This window comes from Phaethon lepturus, unplaced genomic scaffold (assembly GCF_000687285.1).
Source record: "Phaethon lepturus isolate BGI_N335 unplaced genomic scaffold, ASM68728v1 scaffold1442, whole genome shotgun sequence".
Classification (NCBI taxonomy): domain Eukaryota; kingdom Metazoa; phylum Chordata; class Aves; order Phaethontiformes; family Phaethontidae; genus Phaethon; species Phaethon lepturus.
Genome location: NW_010525295.1, coordinates 16,871 through 44,253, shown reverse-complemented (window position 1 = coordinate 44,253; position 27,383 = coordinate 16,871). Strand labels below are relative to the sequence as shown.

The following is a 27,383-nucleotide window of genomic DNA, read 5'->3' as shown; positions in this document are numbered from 1 at the left end:
AGTATCACAGTCTTGACTTTATTGTACTTAGAACTCTCACAGTACAGGGTATTCTCAAATTTGAGTTAAAAATACGTTTTCTGTATTGCTCTTCTATCATTGTGTTAAGGGCCTTAGGAAAGGTAAAGCAAGATTTATGTAAAGATACTTGCTAGGTAAGAATATAGTTCTCACTGTGTTATTTGTTATATATATCAATTATCTAATGCTGTGTATCTTTTACACAATCTCTAGCCAAATATTGGCTATTTCCTTAGGGAAGAATAAGCTGTATAATGTAATATCTTATCTTCTTTGTGATAGTCTCATTTAAAAAAAATAATTCTCCTCCTAATTCCAGAGTCATGCTGAGGGCAAAAAATCTTATGGTAAGGAATATTTGGACCTTACAAGGATAAAAACTAGGAATATTTATCTGCTTCCCTGAACATTATGTTTTCAAGCAATTAGATCTAGAGTCTAATTTATCCTGGATATATGTGTGGACCACATAAGGGCCTGTTAACATGAAAAATAGATTTTTCTTTATGGAGTCAAAAGCTACATACTCTATCATGGAAAAATGTAAATTTTGAAAACACAGTCAACACACTATTATTAACAGGGGAAAATAAATGGGAGTGTACTAACATTGGAAGTTTTCAAAACCTTTAATGTTGATAGTTTTTGTGTTCTCTTCTTGTTTACTAACTGGCTTGGTCCTGCCCCATGCATACAGTCTGTGTTACCAACTGTCATATATGTCTAGACCTTATTCCTTGAAGCAGAGATTTTCAAGTACGCACAAGTATAATTTTCCCTGTTTCTACACCTTTTCAGTGAACTTCACGTAATAGTTCTGAAGAAACTTGAACTGGACACGTGATGATCAGTATGTGTGGTGTTATACATACTGGTCCTTAAGTAAGCCTGATGAAGTTCAAAACATGAATTTAAAAGTTTAGAGATAATTGTAAGTATCTAAATAGGGAGAGATAAGACATATTAATTCATAAAACTTCGAAGTCAAGTAAATTTGTTCTGAGGGTTGCTTTAGGCAGTCTTTGTCATGCCTTGCAAATCATAAAATATCTCTCTGCTCTGCTCCCCCCCAACTTGTTTCTACTACAGTATTTATGAAACTATTGCTAAACTCATAGTTGTGAATGAATAGGTAAGGTTTTATAAAAAATACTTTCATTGTACTGCACTGATGAAAATTCTCAGCCAAAATTTTAAATTAATTAATTAGAATTAATTGTAGCAGTAGGGAGCATGTTCTTCAATCGAATGTTTGCATCTTTCAAAATATAAATAATCTGAAAGCAATTAGTTACTCAGTTCAAAGCTCAAACAAAATTAGGTAAACATTTTGGGTAAGTTGTGGTTGTATAGAAACAAAGCTAAGTTGGTAAATTTCTTAATGTTTTCATTCAGCAAACACTGGCCATGTGAAATGAGCAGGCTGTAAATCTTCGTGAGGGGTTAACTTTGGACTTACCATAATAAACCGTATCCTTTTTAATTTTTTCCTTTTTTTTTTTTTTCCCCTTAAATGAGCTATTACCAGCTTCTACAATCAAGAGAACATTTTGTGTGACCTAAACTCCATGCTTTCACTGATCTCAGTTTGAATATTCTGGAGCCACACAGCCCAGAATTGCTGCAGTGGTAGGTGGAGCTCTAACAAATTCCACAACAGTTGAAGTTGGCTCAGAGCAGGGGTAGATACCCAACTTTGAAGACTGCAGCAGGTTGACAAGAAGTACCATGACCTTGTTCTTTTTGCTGGCAGCGACCGTGTACTTTTATGATGACTTGCCTAGTCACACCATAATAACTGGATGGAATTTTCATGCTTTTGCTTTCCTACCAAATCAGTTATGAACAGAGGAAAACAAACTGGAAAGATATGGATGATCGTGTATGCAACGAAACATGAAAGGCCTAGACACTGAGGTTTTTTTAATTAGTTTGTTTACATCTACCTATAGCACTTCCAATTACAAACTACATTGTCTCGTCTTTATTGCAGGGATATTACAATTCCCTAGCTCATCAGAATATTTCAAAGATAAGTTTAAAAATGGATGCTATGAGTCAGCTGTTAGGTCACGATGGAGATGCAAGCATTTCTGAGAAAATAACTTCATTTAAATGTAGTTAAGTAGTTGATACACTTTCATAAAATTTAGACAGGTTAATCTCATGTTGCTTTTTCCCCTGCCCTGTCCCACATTCTTTCCTCTCTCAAGTTGGAAAAATGGCTGTTAGAAAGAGACAATAAAAAAGAAAACTCTTTGCCCATAGGTAACTTTTTTTTTCCTTGCTGTTCCTGATGGGTAGCATGTCAGGGTTCAGAAATGGAAGGGCAATTCTAAATGCAAAGTCTCGGAGTTTGCCGTTGTCCAGTAGTGATAGGTATAGCAGGCACTCTGGGAAAAAGTTCTGTATGCACTTTTCTAGATCTGATGATGGAGAAAACACCCTTTAGCAATCTTGTTCCAGTGTCAGCATTCTCTGACAGTGGTACAAATTCTGGTAACAAAAGTACCAGGTATACTTATGGGCCCATCCTTCATGGAAGGTGTCTCTGCGGTTTTTACTCTTCTTCCCCGCTCCCCCCCTTTTTCTTCTCCTCCAGACTCTGAGCAGTATGTACCTTCACTTCTGGTGTGTGACTGAAACTGCAGGTTCCTTTTACGGACCATCAATGCATAAGGAAATTCCCAAACTGTCTCATGGTCAGCATAATGGTTGTGCATGTATTTGAAGGTACTGGTGCTGGTCATCTTGAGGAAGCTCTGAGCTGTTCATTAGATGTTTGGTGCTCCCAAAGTATTCAAGTATCTGCCCTGTGCACTCTGGCAGTTTTTATTTGTCTGCATAGCAAGAAGCACAAAGACGAACATAGAAGCACGAAGCAGCACATAGCATTAGCACAAAGGCGAGGCACATCATCTTGAAGTATGTACAGAAAAATTCCAAGGATACGAGAAATATTCTAAGATACAAAATGGATGCCAGACGTCTCTGGCAGTTTGTGTTTTTCCTCCTCCGCACATAAGGTTCTTGAGACAATGAGACCTGGATTAATGGTAGTTCAGAGGACACAGGCTTTGGAATCACCTTTTCCCTGTGCTGCCAGGTCGGGCTTGCTGTGATAATTGAACCGAATTGTCCTAGGCTGTAATCTCAGATACTTGTCTACTTACTTGCTTTTATCTCCCTGCTCATCTTGCTTCACCAAGCACTTCAGGGATTAGGAGTCTCATGATAATAAAACTAGCTGCTTTGGCTGGACTTGGAGGAGAAACTTATTTGGTATTTGGAGTAAGCAGGGAGAGAACAGGCTTCACCTTTATACATGAGAGATCACTAATAATGGGTCTGCATTGGTGTAACTTGTTTCTGTCGTACTCCTTTTCAAGTGATCCTTGTCTTGCAGAATATGTGACCTGCTATTAGTTCCTTTAGGTTGAGAGAAGGCATCTGAAATTCATTCAGCCATTTTTGTTGCATGGTTTTATACTTCTGGCCGTGCATAGGCTGTTTTCATTACAAATGTGATCCGGTGTCACCTGCACTTTTAACGAATATCTGGCTAATTAGCTTGTAGCAGAGACTGGGATAGCTCAAGATTACAGCCTTTCTGATTTTATTTTCTGAATTTGAGTAATTTCTCTTACTGACACAGGTTGGAAGATCTGTAGTCAGTTCTGGTTTCTCAAAAATCAAAATCCAGTGGTCAGATACGGAGTTTTTTGAACAATAAGTTTGAGGCCAGAGCATTTTTCTTGGGAGTTACTTGACCTTATGTTGGGCACATGTACTTACTAATGAATGTTGTTGTTTCCTGCAGTTCCTAAACCTTAGCCTTAAACACAACAAATTGCTTTCATCCCATATCAGTCATATGAAAACTTGCTATGCTTACATGCAGCGAATGTGTAAAAAGGGCTGCTTTTTTCTGTTCTTGGTCACCATTCCTTTTACACGTACTGCTGTCACTGGTGTCTCGGTTCAGGCTACAGTATTTAGCTCTGCCACTTGTAGATGCAGGAATCCTTTTTCTGAAATACCTGGATGACCTAGAGCTCTGTCAATAAATTAGTTTCTTGAGGGTTCCTTCCCAAATCCACTGTTCACGTACTGACAGCCAATGTGTTTATGAGTTACTGAGTCTTGTGATGAATGTCTTCGGGAACAACATGAGCTTTGCACGTCCTAGGTCCCAGCAGTGCTCTTACAGACTTCTTGAATAAATAGGGTAGAATAGAACAAAGATGTTGACTAGCCCCTGCTACAGTCAGTTTTCAGCTTGGTATTCCAGTTGGTGTTTGTCACGTTTGTTTGCTACAAAAAAGGGGATACTGAATAATTAGATGTTTGCCAAAGTGGCAGAATGCCTCCTTTCTTTTCTCAGGACATTTTTTTGCTTCTGCTGTATTCAGAACAGCCTAAAAAATATTGGATAGGTCTTTCATAATCACAGTTCATTCTGCAAGTATGAGAATGTTATCAGCCCTGTTTTTTTAAAAACAATATTGTTCCAACTCTGACTTAACACCTTCTGGCTTAATTGTTTACTTACTGGGCAGTGCTGTTAGCCTGTTCCTTTGCAACTGCAGTGAAGCTTGTAGAAAGTAGATAATTCAAATAGGAAAAAGTGTTTTCAAAATAAAAAAAAAACACTCACAAATTGTGTGTAGATGAATATATGTGTTTGAGCCAAAAGGCTGGCATTTTTCTGTGGTATTTCAGTTTGTTGCAGGTCAGTGTGTTTCAGTACAGTGTTAATTTTTCTCTCTATCTTGAAATTTAAGAGCCTAATTTGTATTTGTCTTTCAATTAGCAATTTATCATTTTGCTCTGACTAGTACTACTTTTCTAATGGTTAGTTGCTTTAAAGCCGCTATGACAATAAACATAAAATAGTTCTTTGCATTACTGTCAGAATGATCTGTGTGCCATTAACTTCCAGCTACGGTTCCTCATAGCTGATAGCCAAGCTAGGTAGAAGACAGTGGGATCAGTGTACTCTAAGCTCATAAGTATAGACATTTTTTACATGTCTTTCTAGAACGACAAAATGGTGAAGAAATCAACTCCAAATTACTTTCATCAAGTTGTTTCAGAATTCTCCTTGAACCAATTAGCCACTTTGTTGTCCTTCCCCAGCAGGGTTTGACACTGTAGAGGAAGGGCTGCGTGCTTGGAACGCTTACAGAGCCATTCTTGGCTACCTCCTCTAGTCTAAGCCATTTGTTGCTTGGCTCTTTTCAGCCTTTATGAGCCCAAGCTACTGCAGAGTAGTGGAAATGTATCAGAGAACGTGTATGCAGCAGTGAAGAACTACCTGGACTGCTGAGTCTCTTCCCTCTAACAGGCACAAATGATACTGTCTCTGTTTCAGAAAAATTTAAACAGGGTGGAGTAACTCATCAACTTCTGTGCTTTAGGTGTTTCAGCTATGAAATTCAGGAGACTGATACTTCAGTGTTGTTTCCTGAATGTAGTTAAAATTCCTTATGCTTCTTGTCGAAGGAGAGCGTTACCTTGCCGGTCATCTCTGGGGCAAAGGGGTGCTATGGATCACGCTTTTCAGATAACTGTTCACCCCATGATGAATGACGTTCCTTGAGTTGTCAGCGAGGACCTGTAACCTGTTGTCTGTGGTTCTTTTGTGTTACCAACTTACTGGCTTTAGAATAATATAAGTGTGAGTCATGTCTATTTTGGCCTTTATACCTTTTATAGGATTTTTTTGAGGAGGCAAAAAGCATACGTGCCAGTCTCCTTAGTTAGTAATTCAAAGTGCATGAAGTATGTGCGCACCTACAGGTAGGACCTGTGTTGAGTGTGACATGGAATTACTCTGGGTTTAGACCCACAGCCAAGTTGCAGCCCATCAGTTGATTGTGGTAGCCAATGGTGTGCATAACTCTGTCTTGAACTTACACAAAGCAGTTTGGGGTTGAGTATGAACTGGTCTGTATTTGTTGTAAGGAAGGTTCATGTACATGGGTATGGATTATGAATCAGTTGAAGCATGATAGACTGAGCAAAAATAGTATTTAAGTTCAGTGATTCTTACTCTGTTAAACAGTGTCCCAAATGACTGGATATGAGGACAGAATGTTGGGTAAACTGTTTCACGAAAAGAAAAATGTTGCTGCTTATAGTGTCTGTTGACTAAAAGATTGCTTTTAAAAATTGATGAATTAATTACTTGTTTCTCTTTTTTTAAGTATGTATAGAAAATATGATTCGACTAGAATAAAAGCAGAGGAAGAAGTCTTTTCAAGTAAGAGATGCTTAGAATGGTTCTATGAATATGCAGGTAAGGGTGAAATGCAAATTTCCTCCTAATAACAATTTAATCTGCATTGGAATATAAAAATTGCATTAACTGAGCTTTTCCAAGACTAAATATAGAAGCTTTTTTGTAGAAGTTTTAAAGGAGCTTTTCTTATGTTCTGTGTAGAGTGAAGTTGACAAGGGACAATTTTGTCTTTGTGTCTATTCCATAAAAAGAATACAGAAGGTGTGTAATTTAAAATATTTTGGAACATGTATACTTTAAGATTCAAGCCTATAGTTAAAGCTATACTTCCGTCCAAAATATTGTTACCTCTCTGTCTTTAAAAGTTCTGTCATTTGCCATGTTAGTGCTGAATAGTACAGAATTATGCTTCAGGAGAAGCGTGTCTTTAAAAAAAACCAAACAACAAAAACAACAACAACAAAAAAAACCACAGCAGAAAACTTGGGGGAGGTAGTAACATTAGTTTTGTTCGTGATGAACCTGGTTCTTATGGTTTCAAGCAAAGAAGTGAAAAAATTCAAATATCCTATACTAGTCTTTATGTAGTTTTCCATCAGAAGGTATAGGGAAGGTAGCCAGTATTATTTATTCTTGCCCTTGTGTATGGGAACTTTCTTCAGGCATTACTTCTAGGATTGTTAATCAGGATCTGTGGTCACAAAAGATGATCCTTAATATTGAAGTTGGTTGTTGTATTCATTTTTTTTACACGTGGTTTTCTGAAGGGCAGAACTTGAAGTATGGGGAAAAATGATCTCATGACTGTAAAGACCAAAAGGAAATTAAATAGGTGATTGACAAAGAAAATAAGGTCATCTTGCAGATTTATGATGCTGTCTTGGATAACGCTGCTCACAGGTGGTTCTATTTTGTCTGCTTCTTACGCATAATAGAGTGACTTAATTTGGTGTCATAAAATATTTTTTTTCTTCTAATAAAATTATATAAATGAAATTAAATACTTTGAGATCTCACTTGTCTGTGGCAGTCTGTGAGAGGAGATTCAGACAAATTCAAACCAAATCTAACCTGTTAGATTCTCTGCCTTTATGACCCGCTTGATTTATTTTTTTACTCTAGCAACAGGGATAACTCATTTTTGCCAAGACTTATATGGAAAAAAGGGATGAAAGGAAGGCTGTATATGAAAGAACTTTTGGCTTTCCATTGGATGCATACACCAAGATAAGACAGAGAAAAGTGGAGAGTATGGTTCTGCTTACAGTATTGAGGAACATTCTAAAAAATGAATTCAAAGAATAATCTCTTTTGTGTTCTTGCTTCATAAGTCTTCTCCTTTATATATGCAGACAGTTGACACTGCATTTGTTTTTTTTCCTAGTATGCCTTTACATTACAGAGTGAGTCTTTTTAAAGACTGTTGTGTACACTCAGAACTGTGAGAGGATGTCATGGGAAGATGGGAAAAGATATAATTAAACCTTGTTATTTCTATAATAGGTCACCTAATAGTAAAACATAGACTGATCTTCCCATTATAAAACCTCTTTTTCTTGCACATGTGATCTTTATATTGGATGAAAGTAGGCATTTTAGCCTCTAATGTTTTTTTTTTTCCCCAAATGAGCCCTTTTAAACATGAGTAAAATAATTCCAACAAAATAGTCCAAATACTTAAAAAGTACTTAAAAAGATAGAATTGCACAGTACAATTCTTAATGCCGATAGAGTATTGAAGAAGTTACAAACATCTTGATCTAACAGCATGTTTTAATAATAGTGTGTTTTAATAGCATCTATGTTTTGAATCTTTCTTTCCTTTAAGTCAGCAAAGAAATAGCTGTAATTAATCTCTTCCTTCCCCCTGCAGTTACTAAAATTCAGATTGTGGCCATGTGTGGCCATGGTATAGCAATATGAATAAAAAGGAGCATAGGATTTTTGTTTTAGGCTCTCTTTTGTAGATAACATTATATACAGATAGTATGTGAGACAATAAGGAATGAGATTCTGGGAATGATAACATCCTGTTCCCTGTATAGCTATGCATCACATTTTTATGTGATTTTATTTTATGATAACAGTAGAGATTCAAGCCAAGAAATTAGTTTCACTAACTGTCATCCACTCATTTAACCATGGTAATATTGCTTGGATGTTCTGCTAGTCTTAAGTACATTCTTAAAGATCTTACTAATTTATGCTTCCAAGATTATATCAGTAAATGGGTAGAATAAAGGATATTGTCAGGAATGATAAGTTGTTTTACAGTTTTTCTGTCTCTGTTTCCAAAGGTGAGATAGAGATTTAAGTGTATCCAGATCTAATAGTAAGTGTGGAAATACTGATTGCATGTCAGAACAAACAAAAACAAACTGTGTGGAAGTTCAGGTGGTACTGTGTGATTGCATTTGTTTTATGCTGTAAAGGTCAGACTGTTTTAATTTTCAGAGATAAGTAAAATGCATTTTGTTTGCAGGCACTGATGACATTGTAGGGCCAGAAGGTATGGAGAAATTTTGTGAAGACATTGGAGTTGAACCAGAAAATGTAAGTTCGAAGTCCATTCCAAAGATGCCTAATCTGTTATAATGTACATGCGCCAGTCTTGTATCTCTTGTTTTTCATCAAGAATTAAAAAATTCTTGGGAGTTTTTAAAAAAGATTAGGGAAATATAAGCCAGGGAGGTTTATATACACATTTGGAAACAACGTGCTTTTATTTTAAACCGCAAACTGTCAACCTGTAAAAACTCAATTTGTCTTTGCGGCCACCTATTCTCTTTCACTTCCCCTCCCGCCCCCCTAAATAAAATAGAAGCTGATGATTGTCTTTTCTGAAACAATGAAATAACACTGGAGATTTAATGTAGCAACTACATTAGTAGTAAAAAAAAAACATAGTAATGTTTTTCTTTGGGTTTTCTAGGAGAGAAAATTTCAGATATCACGAGCAATATTAGCACTCCTATTATGCCATTTCAAAACACAAATAAGGAATATATAATGACATATATGTTTTATATATATGTATATATAGAAGTAAATAAAATTTTAAAAAGGAATAGTTGTGCCTTTTGCAGGCTTTTTTCTAGTGCCTAATTTTTCCTCATTAAATGTATATGCAAGTCCCGCCTCTTGCAGGATTCATAAAGCATCATCTCTGACTAAGCAACATGAGAATTATGGTTTTGAAATATTTACTGGAAATAAAAGATATAATTTGCTAATTTTGGAGTTTATTAGTATAATAAACCCTTGAGATTTATGCAGACATTTGGGTATATAAGTAGGTATTCTCATTTTGCATTAAAAACCATATAGAGCTGCACTAACATTAGCTAGGTAATGGCTAAGTTGCAAATTTAAAAGACTTGATTTTTTTTTTTCTTCTAGTCTGCAGGGTCAGTTGTCCTGCAAATTTTCCCACGTATATATCAAAAGTGGTTTCTTAAGTTCCTGAATAAGATGGTAATCTCATGGTATCACTTCATCTAAATTCTTTGTTGCTTTAGTCTTCTGTGTGAGATGTGAAAAGGACTCTTGTTTCTTTTTGGACAAAACTGAAGTATTTATGTATCAGCCTCTGTTCTGATGCGTGTTAATGTTAGTTCACCGAGCTTTACTTAACATCTACTTGAATTGTACTGCATGTTCAGACCTGCAAAATTAGATAGGCTGAGGTAACCTGGGGTAGCTGGATTCAGGTGGGATCGTTATTAGCTTTAGAATAATTGGATTTCACAGAGCTCATGGATTGCAACTGATGTTCATCTAGATGAGAATTTAACAAATGTCAAATGTAACTTGTCATCAAATTGGTACTTAAATTTTGTAGTTGTTTTGGGAAATCTTTTCTATAGCTGTAGCACCAGCTCATCTTTGTCACTGCACTGCTCACTAAGATGACTGTGCGTGCTCCCTTGAATTAAGGTGGCTAGTGGTAACTTGTGTGGATGCTCACTCTGTATCTTTGCACTGTTACCTTCTCTGTTGGGTAATCATCCTATCTGGGGTACCCTATCTGGGGTATGTGTAGGTTTGTCATTGAGGTTTTTTAACTTCTGAAATAGTGTAGCAAAGATCTGAACATCCCATTTAGGTGAGTAAAGCATTTGTAGCCTACTAAACGGTAATTTGAAAAAGGTGTGGATTTTTTTGTTAATTCTTTTCAGTCTTCCATTTTTTTTTTTCATTTTAAAACAGGTGGTTATGCTTGTACTAGCATGGAAGTTGGATGCACAAAACATGGGCTACTTTACATTACAGGAATGGTTAAAAGGAATGACATCACTACAGTAAGTACTTTGAAAAACCTCCTAAGTATGTTATAGTAAACCCTTTTTTTTTTTTTTTTAGAAAAAAAATACAATTTGTTTTGACTCATATCACCTAGAGCAGAGAGCTCTACTGTGGAGTGGAAGCCATACATTTTTGATCCTATTGTTGGTGATATGGCCACTTAGACAACTTGAAACCTGACAGCTGCACATTTAAATCCAGTAGGATTATAATGTCTGCAGTCTGAAGAAAACAGAAGTGTCATGAGGTTTGACATTTGTTTCTGATCCCAGGGGCATCTTTGTCACTGTATTGGACCTATCTATTAGATATTGGTATGTTGTTAAAGCATGTGTAGTTTAAAATGCTAAATAACACAAACCCTTTCTGTGACTCTGCAGTGTCCTGTTCTTTCCAAGATTTGCTTTCTCCATTTGAGAGCTTATCTTCATGGCATAATTAACATAACTGTAGTTGAATAATCATATGTTTCATAGAGAGTTGGAGAAAGAACTGTGTTTTGACCTACCTTCCAGAAGAGAATCCCTAAAACTGTGTAGGAAGTCCTATAGTTACAGCAAAACTATAGAAGTATTGTTTCACTGCTGTGGTTTGCTCGTTGTTTGCCATGTGTTGGCAAGCTCTCATGTAATTTAATCTGTTGGAGAGTGCATTTTCTACAAAGCCAAACAAATTTTTATCGGAATACCAGTGTAAGACTTCGCTATTTTATCTAAATCTGTTTCACACTGTGGGTTTGATCAAGGCATTTTATGCAAACTCATAAACATGTCTTTGTACAGAGTGATGTATTTTGAACAGATTGGTGGGGATACACGTTAGAGATTTTTTTCTAAAACATCAGACATCTGTGTAAGAATGCAGACTCTGAATTCACTTTGTGCTTTCCTTGTAGATGTGATACTACAGAAAAATTGAGAAATTCTCTGGATTACTTGAGATCTTTATTAAATGAGCCTACCAATTTTAAACTTATTTATAGATATGCATTTGACTTTGCACGGGTAAGTACTGTGGAAGACTAGCATCTGAAATTAAAACTTTACTTTCGTAAGTAATAGTTGAAAGACTGTATACTTCTACGTATGTTTCTCTTAAGATACCACTGAAGATTGCTTCTAACAAATGGAACTGTTTGTGTTCTAAAAAAGTATATGCAAAATGCCAGAACTGGAAAAGAAAAGTAAATAGGATGCTTGATGTTCAGTGGGTTAGTGTTTTGACATGTTTTGTTACCTCTCTGCTTCAAGCTATTTTGTGACTTCAAGGAAATAATTTAGGCCCTATTGTGTTGCGTATTGGAGCTTTGCCACTTCCACTGGCTTTATAATTACCCTGTTTTTTTTTCTTCTTACTGTTTGCATTTTTGTGTATTGTTAATATTTTTGAATATTTAACACAGGAAGGCACTTCAGGCATGTCTGCAGGTGGCAAAAATAACTAATGTGTTAAAAGCTGGATATGATATAATATAAACACTGTTTCAGAAGACTATTGGAAGGTCATTAATGATGTTCCTAGCATTTATTAAACAATATCCTGAAATCAGTCTTCCTACTATAGAACATATATTGATTAAAATTGTGCCTGGTATTGGAACCCATAATATGCATAAGACTATTCCTACTTAAAGGGAGCAATAAAAGAACTTTAATATTCTGAATAAACATTTTGACATAAAATTTGGACATCCGTTTGGCTAATGTAACATAAAATGATCACAGGCAAAACTGCAGCTCAGATTTCAGTGCAGGAGAACCAAAAGCACCAAGAAAATTTGCAGGAAAAAAAGTTACCGTGAGAAAAATAAGAAGAAATTGAACTGATAGCAATTCTGATAGTTAAGTTTGTCATAAGTAACTCAGATTTGTGGTACATCAGTGCTTTCTGCATGTCAGCCTGCAGAGATTCACAGTAGCTCACTTTTAACCAAGGAAACCTACATCTGAATGTGACAGAATGCATGTTATTAGGTAGTATGAGAGGAAAAAAAGAAAAAAAGCCGTATCAACATCTTAATTCCTCCTTTGCTCTGTGCAGAATTATTCTGCCAGTTTTGCTCAATGTAAAATGCAAAGGCTAGAAATAACTAACATTGCTAAAGAAGTTCAAGATACTGATGAAATATTTGGAACAGACTAAAAAATGTTTTGCTAGTAGCAAATGTGTGCCAGCCGATGGCCTGTCAAAAGTGCGTGCAGAAACTTAAGAGGGTAGTGAGTGGAGTTTTTTCAAGAGGTACCAAACTGATGTGACAAACAGCGGTCTTGAAAAAGAATTTAAACGTTGAGACACAGATGCTGTGACATCATCTGACCTCAGATTGTAGAACTGCAAGTTAAAGGCATATCAGCAGGGGAATTGTCAAAATAATATTAGATTAATACAATTACTGAGCTTCTAATACTATGGAGCCAGGGGAAATCTGTAGCAGAATGGCATCCAGTAAGAACAGAAGCAAATGCTGAGAAAGGCTGATATATTTCTCAAGATGCGGCAGATGACATAATTTTTATCAAAATAATTGAGGTGATTGATAGAAAAAAACCTGATGGGAGCAGTTTTGGGATTTGATTCAGAAGATTGTGTAATTTCCATCCTAAGGGTAGTCATTTCAGGGACATGCTCCATGGCAAAAAACACTTGTCTAAGCTTCTGAAGTTTTAAGAGAGAATTTTTGAAAGTGTCTGTAGTGATTTGGTATTTAGAGTTGGTTTGTCAATAAAGACTAGTACTGTTGAGGTTCTACTCTGCATGCACAATTTAAGTCAGCATGGATTTGAAGAAATTATTTAAAACACCATATGTTGGTATTAAGCACAAAGACATTCCTTGCTCCGTTTGTCAATTGCCAAGTTTGAGAACATACAGATGCATGTATTTCATGGCTTAAATAGGTCTTCATGTGAAATACTGGGGAAAAATAATCTCAGAAAGCCTTGTTTATCATCGATGTAAAACAAATACTGAAATTTATCAGAGTTTGTCAATATATTTTTTTCCACTATATCCAAGAAAGAGAATGTAAGTGTCTGGAATGTATGTTAAGAATGAATTTGGAGCACCTGTCATGGCAGATGCGCCATTAGGCAGTTGGCGGTGGGTATGAAGGGCTGATCTGAAGAATTTGTTCTGGACAGTAGTTGGAGAGGGATGAATGTAGAAACTTAGCAATGTAAGGCATGTTAAAACAGCATGGCCAAAATAAAGGTAACAGAGCCTGATTTCATTAACACTTGAGTGTGTGGGAAGAATTCAGAGTACAAACAGTATGGAAAATAGACGTATTCTCACAGCAGTATGATTTCTGCTTAAAGGTGTTTGTGATAGAGGTGTAAATGGGCTTTGGAAAGAGGATTAGTTTTTAGAAGTGCTTGTTGTTGGAAATAAGTGAAAGAATTGTATGATAATAATACAAAAAACGTCTTTGCAGGTTTGTTTTTTAACTTTATTACATAAACTGAAAAGCTTTGTTCATCCTGGAATTCGCTTTTTTCCTCTAGATCAGATTGAGTGAAGTCCCTCTTGGATTTAGTGACCAGAATGTTAAACAGCTCCTGATGTTTTCAGAGTTGCTGGCCTCCCCACTTTCCTTCCAAAACAAATCTGCATTAAATTCTGTCTACACAATTTTAGAATTGAGGTGTATTTTGCATGAAAAGGGTTTCAAGAAGAGGGGATGACCTTGTGGCTAAGGCATTCGGTTGTTGTCTGAGAACTGGGATCTTGCTCTACCACATCCTTTCTACTTGACAATTCAGTTATGTTTTGAGCTTGTTTTTTTAATGAAAATGTGTGTTCTGTAATATATACAACTGGACTTGTACAGGTGAGGCATAGGGCTCAATTCCTGTTGTCCTGGATAGCTGTCTTGCACAATTCCGTTAGGAACTCTCTGTATCCTGGATATCCCTCTGTCTTTCGTTTAGACTTTGCAGTCTGCAGTCATGAGTACTTACAGAGAGATCAAGGTCTACAGTAGCTAATACAGAACTTTATTTTTTGTGATTGCATTAATTTCTGAATTTGTAGCTATTAAGCAAGGCATAAAAATGGTTTGACATCCCATCTCTCACCAAAATTTGTTTAATTTCAGGACAACAAATGTAGATGGATAAACTACTTAAATAACAAAATGGAATCTCACATGTACACACGTTACTTTTAAGATGTGCAGAAATTGCATTATCAAATAGATTAACTTCCCCAGGGATTAGATGTAATGAATCTGCTGGGTAGAGATGATGCTGCTTTTTCTTAGAAACAAAAAAATTGCCCCCTAAGCCTTATTGTTACATTGAAGTAAAACTGGGACAGTTCTGAGAGGGGTCTCCATGTGCTAGTGTATTATGTTCCTTCTGCTCATTTCATAATTAATTTAATCTGAATTAAATCATGTAATCAGTAGAATAACAGAACAAAGAACCTCCTTAGCTCACTCCTGCATAGTCAGTGTTACTTGATAGCTCCTTAACTGCCTACTGGCAGTTCATGTAGTTGTAATAATACCGCAGGAAATATGTGCAACGATACTATTTTGAGACATATGGCTATGCAGAGGCATACGTGCAAACATGGGTATGGGTCTAATGGCCATTGCTTTCTAGAAAGGTCTGAAGTCACAAACAGGAGTGTATGTTGAGTGATGACAGCTTTTTGGGAAAGTCTATAGAAAGCAGCATCTCTGTATAGCGAGCCAGTAGCTATGAGGAAGGAAATTTTCCTAGGTAGTTGTGTTTTTTTTAAAAGCTACTGTTAGATACTGCTATTTATTATTTATTTGTTAATTTATTTTATGTATGGGTGAGCTGTAGTACAAGCAGTACTTGTACTACAAGGGGGGAGGTGAAAAATCCTGAAACCATGCTCTTTTTTCCTTTTTGACCTTTTGCTTTTTATGCAGGAAAAGGACCAGCGCAGCCTAGATATCAATACCGCCAAGTGTATGTTGGGCCTGCTTTTAGGAAAAACATGGTCCCTTTTTCCAGTATTTCACCAGTTTCTAGAGGTATGAAGTTTGAAACAGAATTACATTTTTTTGCATCTGTCTTCTCTAATACTATAACTAGAGGTAGAATGAACAGCTAAGAATTTTTTGTTCGGATTTAGAATATATTAACCCCCAAAGCAGCACCCGTAACTGGTTATCTTTCTATTTTTCCTTTTCCCCAAATCCCTATGCTGTTACAGTTTATTTAATGCAGGACGAAGTATAGAATGTCTTTGATCTGCTTTTGGACTTTCATTTAATTGCTGTATGTTTGTCCACTAAAAGGTGTCTTAATCAGAAACATGAATTATTCAACGCTAGTTTGACTACTGAGTGGTTTCTTTAATCCTGTTTAGTTTTAGATGGCATACACATTAAAGTAACAATTTATCACAAGGTTTAAATTTTCTGTAAGAAAATCTGAATTTGAGGGACTGGAAAATATATTTTAGTAACTTCTGTTTCTTTCCTTAAGCAGCAATCAAAATACAAAGTTATCAATAAGGACCAATGGTGTAACGTTCTTGAATTCAGCAGAACAATTAACCTTGACCTCAGTAACTATGATGAAGATGGAGCCTGTAAGTACTACCATATGCTGGTGTCCTAAAATAATTTATTTCTTTGAGCTTAGTCATTCAGTGTCCTTTTACAAAATTTTGTAAAATACAGTTATTTGATCTCTCTACAGGGCCAGTGTTGTTGGATGAGTTTGTGGAATGGTATAAAGGAAAACAGATGACATAGGAGTTTAACTATGCACAGCCACTCAAGAGTCACTGTTACCACAGTTATGTCAACCATTAGCCATAAACTGCTATTTGTATCAAAGTGCATGCTGCTTTTCTTGCACTGCATCCCTTTTGCAGGGAACTTTTGATGTTTGCTATTTAACAAGCTAGCTATGCTTGCTGTGTAGCATTGTTCTCTTTGAAGGCTGCTTTGCATTTTGTATTTACACTACGAATTGGTGAACTTGCCAGCGTCTTCACTGTGATTATGTGTATATTGCTGTCTAAATTTTGTATATGTGTATAAAAAAAAAGCTTCACCTAGGGATTATTTCTGCAGAAATGTATTGTAAAAATAATTCTGTGGCATATTTCTAGTCATCACTTACATGTTTGTTGAAACCTTAGTTATTTTGTTTTTCTTTTGGTCTCAAATGTAGCATTTCAGAAAATGAAAGGAACAGACTGCTTGGACATAGTCATGTGAACTATTGTCAATTTTAATGTTACTATTTGAGATGCCAATTTCAGGGGGGGGAGGAGACATGCTGTGACTTTCTTCACCGGAATTCGCCAAACCTGACCTATTGCTTAATAGGAATGAAACATTGGTGTCTTAAAAAAAAATATATATGCACATATAAATATTAAAACACTGTAAGAGTTGTACATGCCACAGATGATTTCCATTTGAAGAAAAAAGTACTGACTTTTTAATGTTAAAACTGCAGTAGTCATTACAGGTACAAATGAACAAATTAAAGTACCTTTTAAAAATGGGTTTTAGACTTTTGTAAATTGCCTTTGGCATACGCCTTTTAATTTTTGGTGTACGAGGAGTGCTTGGTCTCTGTTGCAATCTAGTGAAATTGAAAGCTCTAGCTAAAATGAGTGGTTTGGGGAATAAAGTCTGCTCACCCCTAGCACATAATATAGGTTTTGGTTTTTTGTTTTGTTTGTAACATTAGTCTTTCCCAAGGTCTCTAACTTTGTGTTTCTAAGCAATTAAAAATATGATATTGAGTAGTGAAAACATTACTTTTTCTTTCATGCTGAGGATTGGAATTTCCTAGCAGGATGTCCATTGCAGGCAATGGGCATCTTAAACACCAGCATTAAGTGACAGTACTTTTTAGTACGGACCACTGCCTGTTTCACTCACTTCTTTATCTGTATAGGGCAGTTCTAGTGATTATTTTGGGGAAAATGAGTGAATGGAATGATGTTTAAGTTCAGTAATTTTGTCACGTTGTCTTTGCCTTACCCTCTTTTATTAACTGATGTTACTGTTGATTTTTATAAATAGGTCCTTGAAGTATCCGGTGCTATTAAACTTTGATCCCTAAGGATTTATTAAAATGTTCCATATTGATTCACGGAGCATTTAATAAAAAAGGGACAGTGGATGTTTTGGAATGAAGAGTAACATTACTTTTCTGTAGAAATATTTTACAAGGTATTGGCAGTTTTGCTATTTCTCTAGAATGCAATCCAGGGGAAGGGGGGAGTGAGGCGTTTTAGGTTGAATGTGAAATTTTCAGCTGTATTGAAGGTCCAATTCTGCCATCACTGAAGTCAGGAACAACTGTCACTAACTTGACTACTTTCAGGATTAAGCCTAGTTTAGCAAAAGCACATTAGTTTGCTGCCCTGGACCAGGAGGTTGTAATTGTGGTGCTACAGGTGGTCAATTGTGTTCAAATCTGTTTGTTGTTGGTTTTTGTTTGTCAAACTCAGCCACCAAAGACAAAAATTGTTTGTGAGTGTTTGTGTGTATTTGTATATACATAAATATACAATATGTATGCATATACAAAACCTAGAATTTCATGATGCTAAGAAGAAAATACTACCTTTCCCTGTGAAATATCATGTTTGGGTTTCCATGACACTAAATAGTGCTCTTTAAAGTTAATAATAGTGGTAAAACATACATAGTCATTGCTTTCTCATGTACTAGTACGCATAACCTTAATTCCATGTTTGATGCCAGTTTGCACAAGAAATTAATTCAGTGGAGTGTGGTATTTAATGTTTACAATAAGCCTCTTTCTAAAACAAACATGTTTTATTAAGACTTCTGATGTAAATGTGTATATTGCCATAGTATAACCGTAACGAAATATCAGTGGAGCTGCTGGTTTAGTTCTTAAAAGTATGAACTTAGAAGCAATATAACTCTTTAACAGTAGGCTAAATGGTGGTTGCTAAGATTTTAAGTGAAATACTGTAATTGTTCTCAAATGTTAAGCTAGTTACTGACTCTAGAAAACTGTTTAGCACAAATTGGCATGAATTCTGCAACAAATACAAGGTTAGCATAAAAGGTTTTGTATGTCACAAATGATTCGACTTCCAGTAATGGAAGCAAGAGCCAAAGACACTTTTAATCTATTACTGTTATAGGTATAACTTTCATATAACAGGGTCAACAGAAATCTGTTCAGCTCAACCAGGTGGTCTTTTTTCCAAGTCTTGCTAATGTTTAGCAGAACACAAAATTTAATTAAAAGCAAGGAAAATAGAGTAAAAGAAACCTCAGAAAGTACTCGTGCTGTATAAAGTAAACAAACTCCACTTTTTCTTTGGGTAAAAGTAGTCAGGAGTGATGGAAAGAAAGAATGTGTTTAGAAATGAATCTGTTAGATGATGCAAATTTTTTTTCTTCCACTTGCAAACAGGATGATTCTGTAGTGTTCAACTGGTTTATAAACATGCATCTTTGTAAAATAAACCACAAACTCAATTACAGCTAGTAGACAGCTTTACTGACATAGAGAACAAATGGACTAAAATGGACCTGTGTGGCTTGATAAGCTTCACTGTGCTATCCATCCTTCTGTTTTTGCTATATATGCTGATAAGCAGAGGATCCTAACAATGCCAGCTCTTGTATTTTGGAGAAATTCTGCCTCATTTTTAAATAATTGTGGAAACTTGACTAAGCTACTCAGTTTACCTTGCATTTAGTGCAACTTTGATTGCTTTTTTGTTATGCCATCATATAGTTGATGTAGGGGTTTTGTTTTGTGTGTGGTTTTTTTCTCTTTTGAAAAGTAATACACAGATTATGCTGATGACTTGGACAGGACACTGAGAGGTCATTCTGGCAGAAATGTCACGGGTCTTATGCTGATCTTTCTGGTATACTGTTACTGTCCTTATAGCAGAAACTTGATGATCTGTGTGCAATTCATGCTTGGTATTGGGGAGATGTAAAGTGGAAAGCCAGTTAGTGAAAACAGCATCCAGAGACTATAGCAGTGGACACTAAGTTGGTAGATGACAAACATTTGGAGCTCTTTGGACTTGATGATCTTAAAGGTCTTTTCCAACCTAAATGATTCTGTGATTCTATTAATATTAGTAGTGAAACATTCCACAGATTTAATTCTACAGCAAAATAATATTAAGTATTTAAAATATTAGTATAATTCTGTGTTCCTGTTTTTTCACTTTTTATCTTTTCCAAGGAAAGCAAGCTGAAAAGGATGGAATTTATTGGAATCCTTATGTACTTGAGTTTTCAGTTAAAACCTGTTTAAGGTTGTCTTTAAGCTACAATAAACACTTGGGTTACCTTTGTGTAGCCTTTTCTAACATTTGTAGAGGACTGGAGGCTTCTCCCATTTTACCACAAGTACATGCATTTTATTTCATCACAAATATGCTCACACAATCAAAATTAGTTACAGCTCATTGCTACTTGGTTACGTTCCCAAGTTACTTTTTTGGAGGGCAAGAAATGAACTTCAGTTGTTTTAAGGTTTTCCCAGATTTCTGTTGACCCTTGGTCACAAGTCTAACAAATTGTTTAATACTCTTGAAATTCATATAGACAGCTTTAAAGGTTGGCTTGTGCCCTAGTTTTAATTATAACTGCTAAAATACCTCTTTCTACGCCTTATATTTTGTCCTTTCATATTGCTGTAAAAGTGTATAGAATCCATCCACCAACTAGTTTATTGTCTGTAATTGAGACCAAAACTTGGCTTGATATTTTTTTGTTTTCATTTTTTAGATATTTCCCCGCCTCTGTGTGTGTGTGTGAGTGTGTGTACATGTGTTGTCACAAAATAGTACCTACTGACACTGCTGTTGCAGGAACAGCAGTTAACCTGTAACTGTGAATGCTTTATGTCTTAGTTATTTGGATATTACATAAATAAGGTGTGCTAAACTCCTGTGACACACAACCTGACAAAAATACTGTTACACCACCTAACATGAGTTCATCTGGTTGATTTTTAGGTCTTTTGCTGGTGTTGATGTAAAACAGCATCCCACAAATAAACAGTACTTGTGTTGGTTTCAGCAACTGACTTCAGATTTTTCTGTGATTCGTACGTTAGAAATTCTCATATCTGAACAAGCATCACGTCAGCTGGCAACCTTTGTCATTTAGTAGCAGAGAACTTGTATGTACAATCTTGTCATCCTTATTTCTAATAGTAAGGCAAATCGGTATTTAAAACTTTGTTGGAAAAAGGTATGTTTCAAACAGAGCGTGTGGGTGTAAAATAGTACTGTAATACCAAAAGTTTCTAACAAAAAGAGTCAATTTGAGCAGGAATTTTTTTTAAGACAAAATTAAGATACATGATCATTACCTGCTCATCTCAAAATAGGCTTTTGGCCCATGAGGTCCTCGTAGAAAAGCTGTTGATGTATGGGCTGGATGAGCAGATAGTGAGGTAGACTGAAAAATGTCTGAATGGCAGGGCCTAGTGGGTGGTGGTCAGCAGGTCAAAGTCTACTTGGAGGCCAGTGGCTAGCAGTGTATCCTGGGGTCAATGCTGGATCCAGTCCTGTTCAACATCTTCATTAATGACCTGGATGATGGGGCAGAGTGTACCCTCAGCAAGTTTGCTGATGACACCAAACTGGGAGGAGTGGCTGATACACCAGAGGGTTCTGCTGCCATCCAGAGGTACCTCAACAGGATGGAGAAATGGGATGACAGGAACTTCATAAACAAGGAGAAGGGCAAAGTCCTGCACCTATGTAGGAACAACACCAGACACCAGTATATGCTAGGGGCCACCCAGCTGGAAAGCAGCTTGGCAGAAAAGGGACTAGAGTTCCTGGTAGACACAAAGATAAGCCAGCAATGTGCTCTTGCTGCAAAGGCGGCTAATGGTATCCTGGTCTGTGTTTTAGATAAAATATTGTCAGCAGGTCAAGGGAGATGATCCTTCCCTTCTGCTCAGCACTTGGTGAGGCCACACCTGGAGTCCTGTGTCCTCTTCTGGCTCCCCAGTACCAGAGACACTCAGACATCATGGAGAGAGTCCAGCAAAGGGCCATGAAGATGATGAAGGCACTGGAGCTTCTGTCCTGTGAGAAAAGGCTGAGAGACCTGGGACTGTTTAGCCTGGAGAAGAGGAGGTGTTGGTGGGTGGATCTTCCTAACGTATGTAAATATCTGAAGGGAGGGTGTAAAGAAGATAGACTAGGCTCTTTTCAGCAATGCCCAGTGACAGGACCAGAGGTAGTTGGGCACAAAGTGAAACACCAAAGGTGGCACCATCTGAACATTAGGAAGCACTTTTTACTGTGAGGGTTACTGAGCACTGGCACAGGTTACCCAGGAAGGTGATGAAGTCGCCATCCTTGGAGATACTCAAAAGCCATCTGGACATGGCATGGGCAGCTGGTTGTAGGTGGCCCTGCTTGAGCAGGGGAGTTGGACCAGGTGATCTCCAGAGCTGCCTTCCAACCTCAACCCTTCAGTGATTCTGTCATTTCTAAAAGCATATGCTAAAGAAAATTCTCAAAGTTACTCAGATGTAATGCTGGAAGACAAGACCAGTCTAATAGTATTTAAATGTGATATTTTGATCTGAGGATCTGTCCATGACCTTAAAAACTTGTGTTATTCTTACTCTTTAGAAGAGTTCAATTATTTGACTTGTAAGGAGCTGTCACACTGATCTTTTTAAAGCAAAGGTGATATTATCTAAGCACAGCAGTAGAAAAGCTGCTAGCAATAAGACATGAAAATTACAGCCTAAATGTCCATAGTACATTCACAATTTTATTTTTTATAGGAGCCATTAGTTAATCTTACTTTTTTGTATTGCTTGCAGAGTTACAAATCTGCGTTTGAATAGGAAACAGACTTAGAAGCTGGCAGAGAGAATAAAGAACACATGTAAGAGATTTCACAAGAATTTTTTAAAAATATTTTGCAGTATTTGAACTACCAGTCCTAAGGCTCTTGACTTAAAATGTTATTTGAAGTTGACTGTAATTTACATTACAATTAGAATATTGTAAGGTAGAGCCTATTCTAGAGAAGCAGTTCTTCATTATGTTCCTGTTGATGATGAAGGCTGGGATTGCCTTCACCAGTTCTCAGAATGTAGCCTGCTGCTTGTATTTACTAGAGGGGGTGAGTCAGTGTCTTCTGCACCATGAAAACTTTAATAGTACTATCCAAATAGTTTCTGATGTTAATTATATGTAGGGTAAATGTGAATGTCTTTTCTTTATAGTCAAGGGTTATTTTCCAGCCCAGTTATCAGTGTACTCTGGAATGATTCAAATGCTTTGTACCTACAGCAAGCAATTTGATAATTATCAAAGTGTCATAAATATGTGTTTGAAAATGAGAGCTTTGTTTCATTCTGATTACTGTATCTGAAGTTCTCAATCTTAAGGCTTGAGTATTTTTTCTTATACTGATTCAGTGTACGAGGGGTACTATGTTCTGTCAGTCCCTGAGCTCAGCATGCCATTGCCCTGTGAGAAGGGTGTGCCCAGGCTGTTACCAACGTTCTCTTGGCTGCCTCCTCAGGCTTCATCCATGACTTCCTACAGCATATGCTCAGCCACCTTTTTTATTGAGCCTAGTCTATGACTTGGTCTGTTTACCCACTGTCAACTGTGATAGTAACATAAGTCTTACCTGAACATGAGTTTTGCTACCTGAACTTACTGATGAAGCCGAAGAAGTTTCAACATCCCTAGAGCAGTCGCAGTTATGCCTCTCTGCAACTGCAGCTTCTAAGCAGGGGTGGGGAAAAAAGGCGGTGTCTGTATAAGGTACACTTACACCCCTATAAATGCATCTGGTTTGGTACTAGTATAGGCATTCTAGAAAATTCTCAGTGACCAAACTAGCTAAACTTGTAAAGTTTTTTAGTATGAATAAGATAAAGTGGATTGATATCAGCTGAAATTTAAAGAGTGGATAAATTCTCAGAGGCAGTCAGTGAGTCGAGGACTGTGTAGCTATGGTATACAGAAGGGCATGGAGAAATAGGGTGGGTGGAGAGGAGCAAAGTATGAAGACTACTGCTTGGAAACTACAGAAGATATAAAAGGTTTTGTATTAACTGTAAGAGCAATCGCTAATGAAGTGGAGAACTAATATGAAGGAGAAGCAGCTGGGCGCTTGGGTTTGAATGAAAAAGTGATAATAAGAGTGTCTGGAGTGATCAGTAGCAAAGGAAAGGTGCAATGTTAGGCAGAAATCTGAAGGTAAGTTTGAGACAGAACATCAAAAATGATCTGACAGTAGAATGAAATACTCTGCCACATGTTAAAACTCCCTTGATGAAGGAGCAGATTTATTTTCTCCGATGAGAACAGCAGATAACCTTTTTCTGTAACTTTATGGCATAAAGGGAGGCATAGTACACTACTTGTGAGAAGCTGAGAGTTTTCTGTCCACATCACCATGGCAGCATTCCCATGATCAGAAAATAATTTTCCAATATATATTTCGTTGAACTGTAGCAGAAGCGAATGACAAAACACTGCTGTGTATGAGACATCAATGGAGCCGCTCACTTTTTTTTTCGCCCCCCCATGATCCATGGAATTGGCTTGCTTATGTAGTTAGATTTCTTAACTTGTTAGCAGCTGCTACAGCCAAAAGCTGTCAGAGCTTGGAGAGGTCTGTCAACACAGTGTTTGAAGACTCATACATACCATAAAGGGCAAGCCTGCACTTTTTTATGTATTCCATGTTTAAAGTTGCCTTGGCCACAAGTAACTCCTGTGTGTAATGAACTTTGCTTGAAAGTTGGTTATAGGTGCTAAGAAGAGGGCTGGTGGTAAGGAAATACTGTTCTGTTTTCCACTCCTAGTGGCTATGTAGCTCTTCCTATGAGGAATCATGCACAAATTACCCAGTTCTTTACTTCTAGACAGCCTCTAAAAACACGGTTGGTTTTTGTCACACACTGTTCTAAGAACAGCAGCCTTAAATTCAATAGAAGCCAAGGCATTATGAGTATTGAGACTATGTGGGGATTAGGAGAGAAAAATTGCAGTAGAACAGGGTATAACACTTAGACATTTGTATAATCAAGGAATGAGTTGCATTGGGAAACATACTTTATTTTTGAGTTATTGTAAGCATTTTTGGGAATGCTGTGATTTTTGCAGATTTGAGTGTGTTGTCATTTAGTTCTTGTCTACTCGGACTGCACGAACAATTCTGGAAAGTTAAGCATGTAAAACTTTTCCTGTGTTTGAAAAACAGAAACCAAAATCAGACCCTTAAACTCATGAATAATTTGATGACAAATTATCAATTTCTTCAGAAGATGATTTTGTCCTTGGTTCCTGAGTGGACTCCTATTGAAGGAATGAAGCCAGTACCTGCTCTTAAAAAAAACTTCTTAGTTATCACTTTAGATATTGTTGAGTACTGGAGCAAAAAAATCTGCCAAGAACTAATTGGAAAGCAAGATGATCTGTGTGAACGACACCAGTTTCATTGCTTGTAATTGAATTACAGTTGTTACTGAGTGCAGTTATTTGCATATACTGTGGTGACCTAAATCAAATCCATGCAACACCTACCTGAAACTGCCATATAATCTCTTCTGAGTTATGCTAGGGATTTTGAGAAAATCAGCCCGAAAAAAAAAAAAACACAAAGCCCAAAGCAAACCAATAGGAGATCAAAGCATAGGTGACTTTGCTGAGTAAATACATAACTGATGATTGTGATGCTAGATGTGTAAAAACAATTATTTCAAAGGAACTCAAGGTGCTAAAGAAAATATTTTCAAAAGATGAAATAATACCAGTACTGGTCTCCTCCAGTTGCTTTTACTTGCCTCTTAAGTTTTATGCAATACTCGTCTCTTCCCCCTCCCCCCCCCTCCCCCAGTTCCAAGTACTTGAAGCAAACAAAAATTATTAGCTTCTGTCAGCATCTCTTTGTTCTTTCCTAGCTTTCTCTTTAAAGATAATTTCAAAGATGTACTGTGCCATTGGACTTGCTCCTCATCTGATGGAATTGAAATGTGTTCCTTCTGTTCTGGAGTTTTTAGTGAATTAATTGTGTCTTCATAACAGAGTTTTCCCAGAGTTGCTGGCCAGCCTCCTGCATTTTCTGGGAATCTGGGTCTGTTCCCCTTTGTGATGACATTCCCTTCAAGGACTAAATCAGTAACACTGTGTATGTTAAAAGGGCCTTGGACCGTATTCAGAGAAAATTTTATCTTATATTTGTTATCTTTTGGCTTAGAAAAAGTTAATATATGTCAAGCTATTGATATTGTAATACAGCAGTTTTGAACTGCTCTTGATTTGCCCCCCTCAGTAATCTGAAGTGGGTATAGGATCCTTTTTTATAGTGAATTACAGTAATAGTAGGTTGTCTTTTTTTTTTAAATTACCCTGCCCATGTCATCACATCTGCAAACTACAGGTGATGTCCCACCAGTAGCTAAATCGCCATAACTGACTTTTCTGCAAGGTTTGAATTCTATTCCATTTCTTTGAGAAAGAAAGGTTTCATTACTGTCTATGTCTTGCCAAGTTAAAAAGCAATTTTTAAAATGTAATTGAATACTGCTTGGACTTCACCTGTCTTTGTAAAAAAACTGGGAATTCAGAGACACTTAATACACGAATTTGGGTTAAAAAGCAGAAGACAATAATATGTACTATTTCCCTGTACAGGCTGAGTCCCACGGGAATACACAGTAATAATGTAATGATAATTTCAGTGTTATATTTATTTTACACAAAGAGAAACAAAACTGCATATCAGAGGCAAATTCTAAGGGAAACTAATATCTTTAGTACCAACAATAATGAGAAAGTGAGTATATATTATTATTTTAACTCAGCAAAAGCTTTATTATCAGTTATAACTACTGAGTAGTTTACTCATCTGAGTATCCTAGAGTTGTTTTTCATAAAATCTATTCTTGTTTTTGTACAAGTAGCATTCTAAACAAAAAATTCATGCTTTCTAGCCTAGATTACCCTTTGGAGTTACGGTGTTTTTAAATTGGATGGATCCAGGCTTTATACATCTCATTAAGTCTAGTTCCATAACTTGGATTTATGAAGTTAAAGACAGATAGGTAGTTGTGCTGGGGGGTGGGGAGGATGACGACCAAAACCAACCCGTGATATTTAACAGTTATTAAAAGCTACACACTTCATTTTAAGACACAATCATTTTTTCACCTACTATGACATAAACACTGTAGGAGCTTAGTATTACACTTTTGTGTCTCAACTATTGAAGTTTGTTCTCCTGCTTTGCAAAATACTAGCAAATCCATCAAATGCTCTTTTCTTAACAAAAAACTGGTGCTGTCCTAAATTGGTGTGACTTTTTTGACTGAGTTGCTCATTTGAATTTTGGAGGTTGGCAGCTGTTGCAGAATTGTTCTCCAGTCCTGTCAAAGTAGCGTCATCCTCCGTCATGCTGGAATCAGTGCTTTTGGAGACTGCATTTCCTGTAGTCTTTTGTGGGAATGAACATGAACTGTATCATGTGTTTTCACTGAAGAAGCCTTGTGGGACTCAGAATGAATCTGCATCGTTATCACTCTGATCCAGTTGGAAATGATCTTCTGTGTTGAAAACTGATTGTGTTTTCCCAGAAGAGTGAAGGTGCAGCAAATCTGCTGTAAGGTTGCAAGACTGCGTTTCTTCGGGCAGACTGCTGTTGCTGGTATCGTGTAATTCTGTGTATCCATCACTGTTTTCCTCATTAAAGCCTCTTTGCATTTTATCTGCACAAGCCTTAGTTGTGTTAACCTGCTTCCCCTGTGGTAGCAAGTCTTTCTCTGTAATAACTGTGTGTTGAGGCAGAGACTGAAGAGATGAT

At 36.7% G+C, this 27,383-nt stretch overlaps 1 protein-coding gene across 1 annotated transcript in view; it reads left to right on the top strand.

The window, feature by feature from the left end:
* The window catches only part of DCUN1D4 (DCN1, defective in cullin neddylation 1, domain containing 4), a 30,756-nt gene extending 13,684 nt beyond the window's left edge, over window positions 1–17,072 (top strand). The window contains exons 5-11 of the mRNA XM_010282679.1: window positions 6,231–6,322; window positions 8,748–8,818; window positions 10,475–10,566; window positions 11,466–11,574; window positions 15,474–15,578; window positions 16,039–16,141; window positions 16,252–17,072. Of these exons, the coding sequence (XP_010280981.1) occupies window positions 6,231–6,322; window positions 8,748–8,818; window positions 10,475–10,566; window positions 11,466–11,574; window positions 15,474–15,578; window positions 16,039–16,141; window positions 16,252–16,307 (628 nt within the window). The 3' untranslated portion in view covers window positions 16,308–17,072. The remainder of the gene's footprint in view (window positions 1–6,230; window positions 6,323–8,747; window positions 8,819–10,474; window positions 10,567–11,465; window positions 11,575–15,473; window positions 15,579–16,038; window positions 16,142–16,251) is intronic.
* The last annotated feature ends 10,311 nt before the right edge of the window (window positions 17,073–27,383 follow it).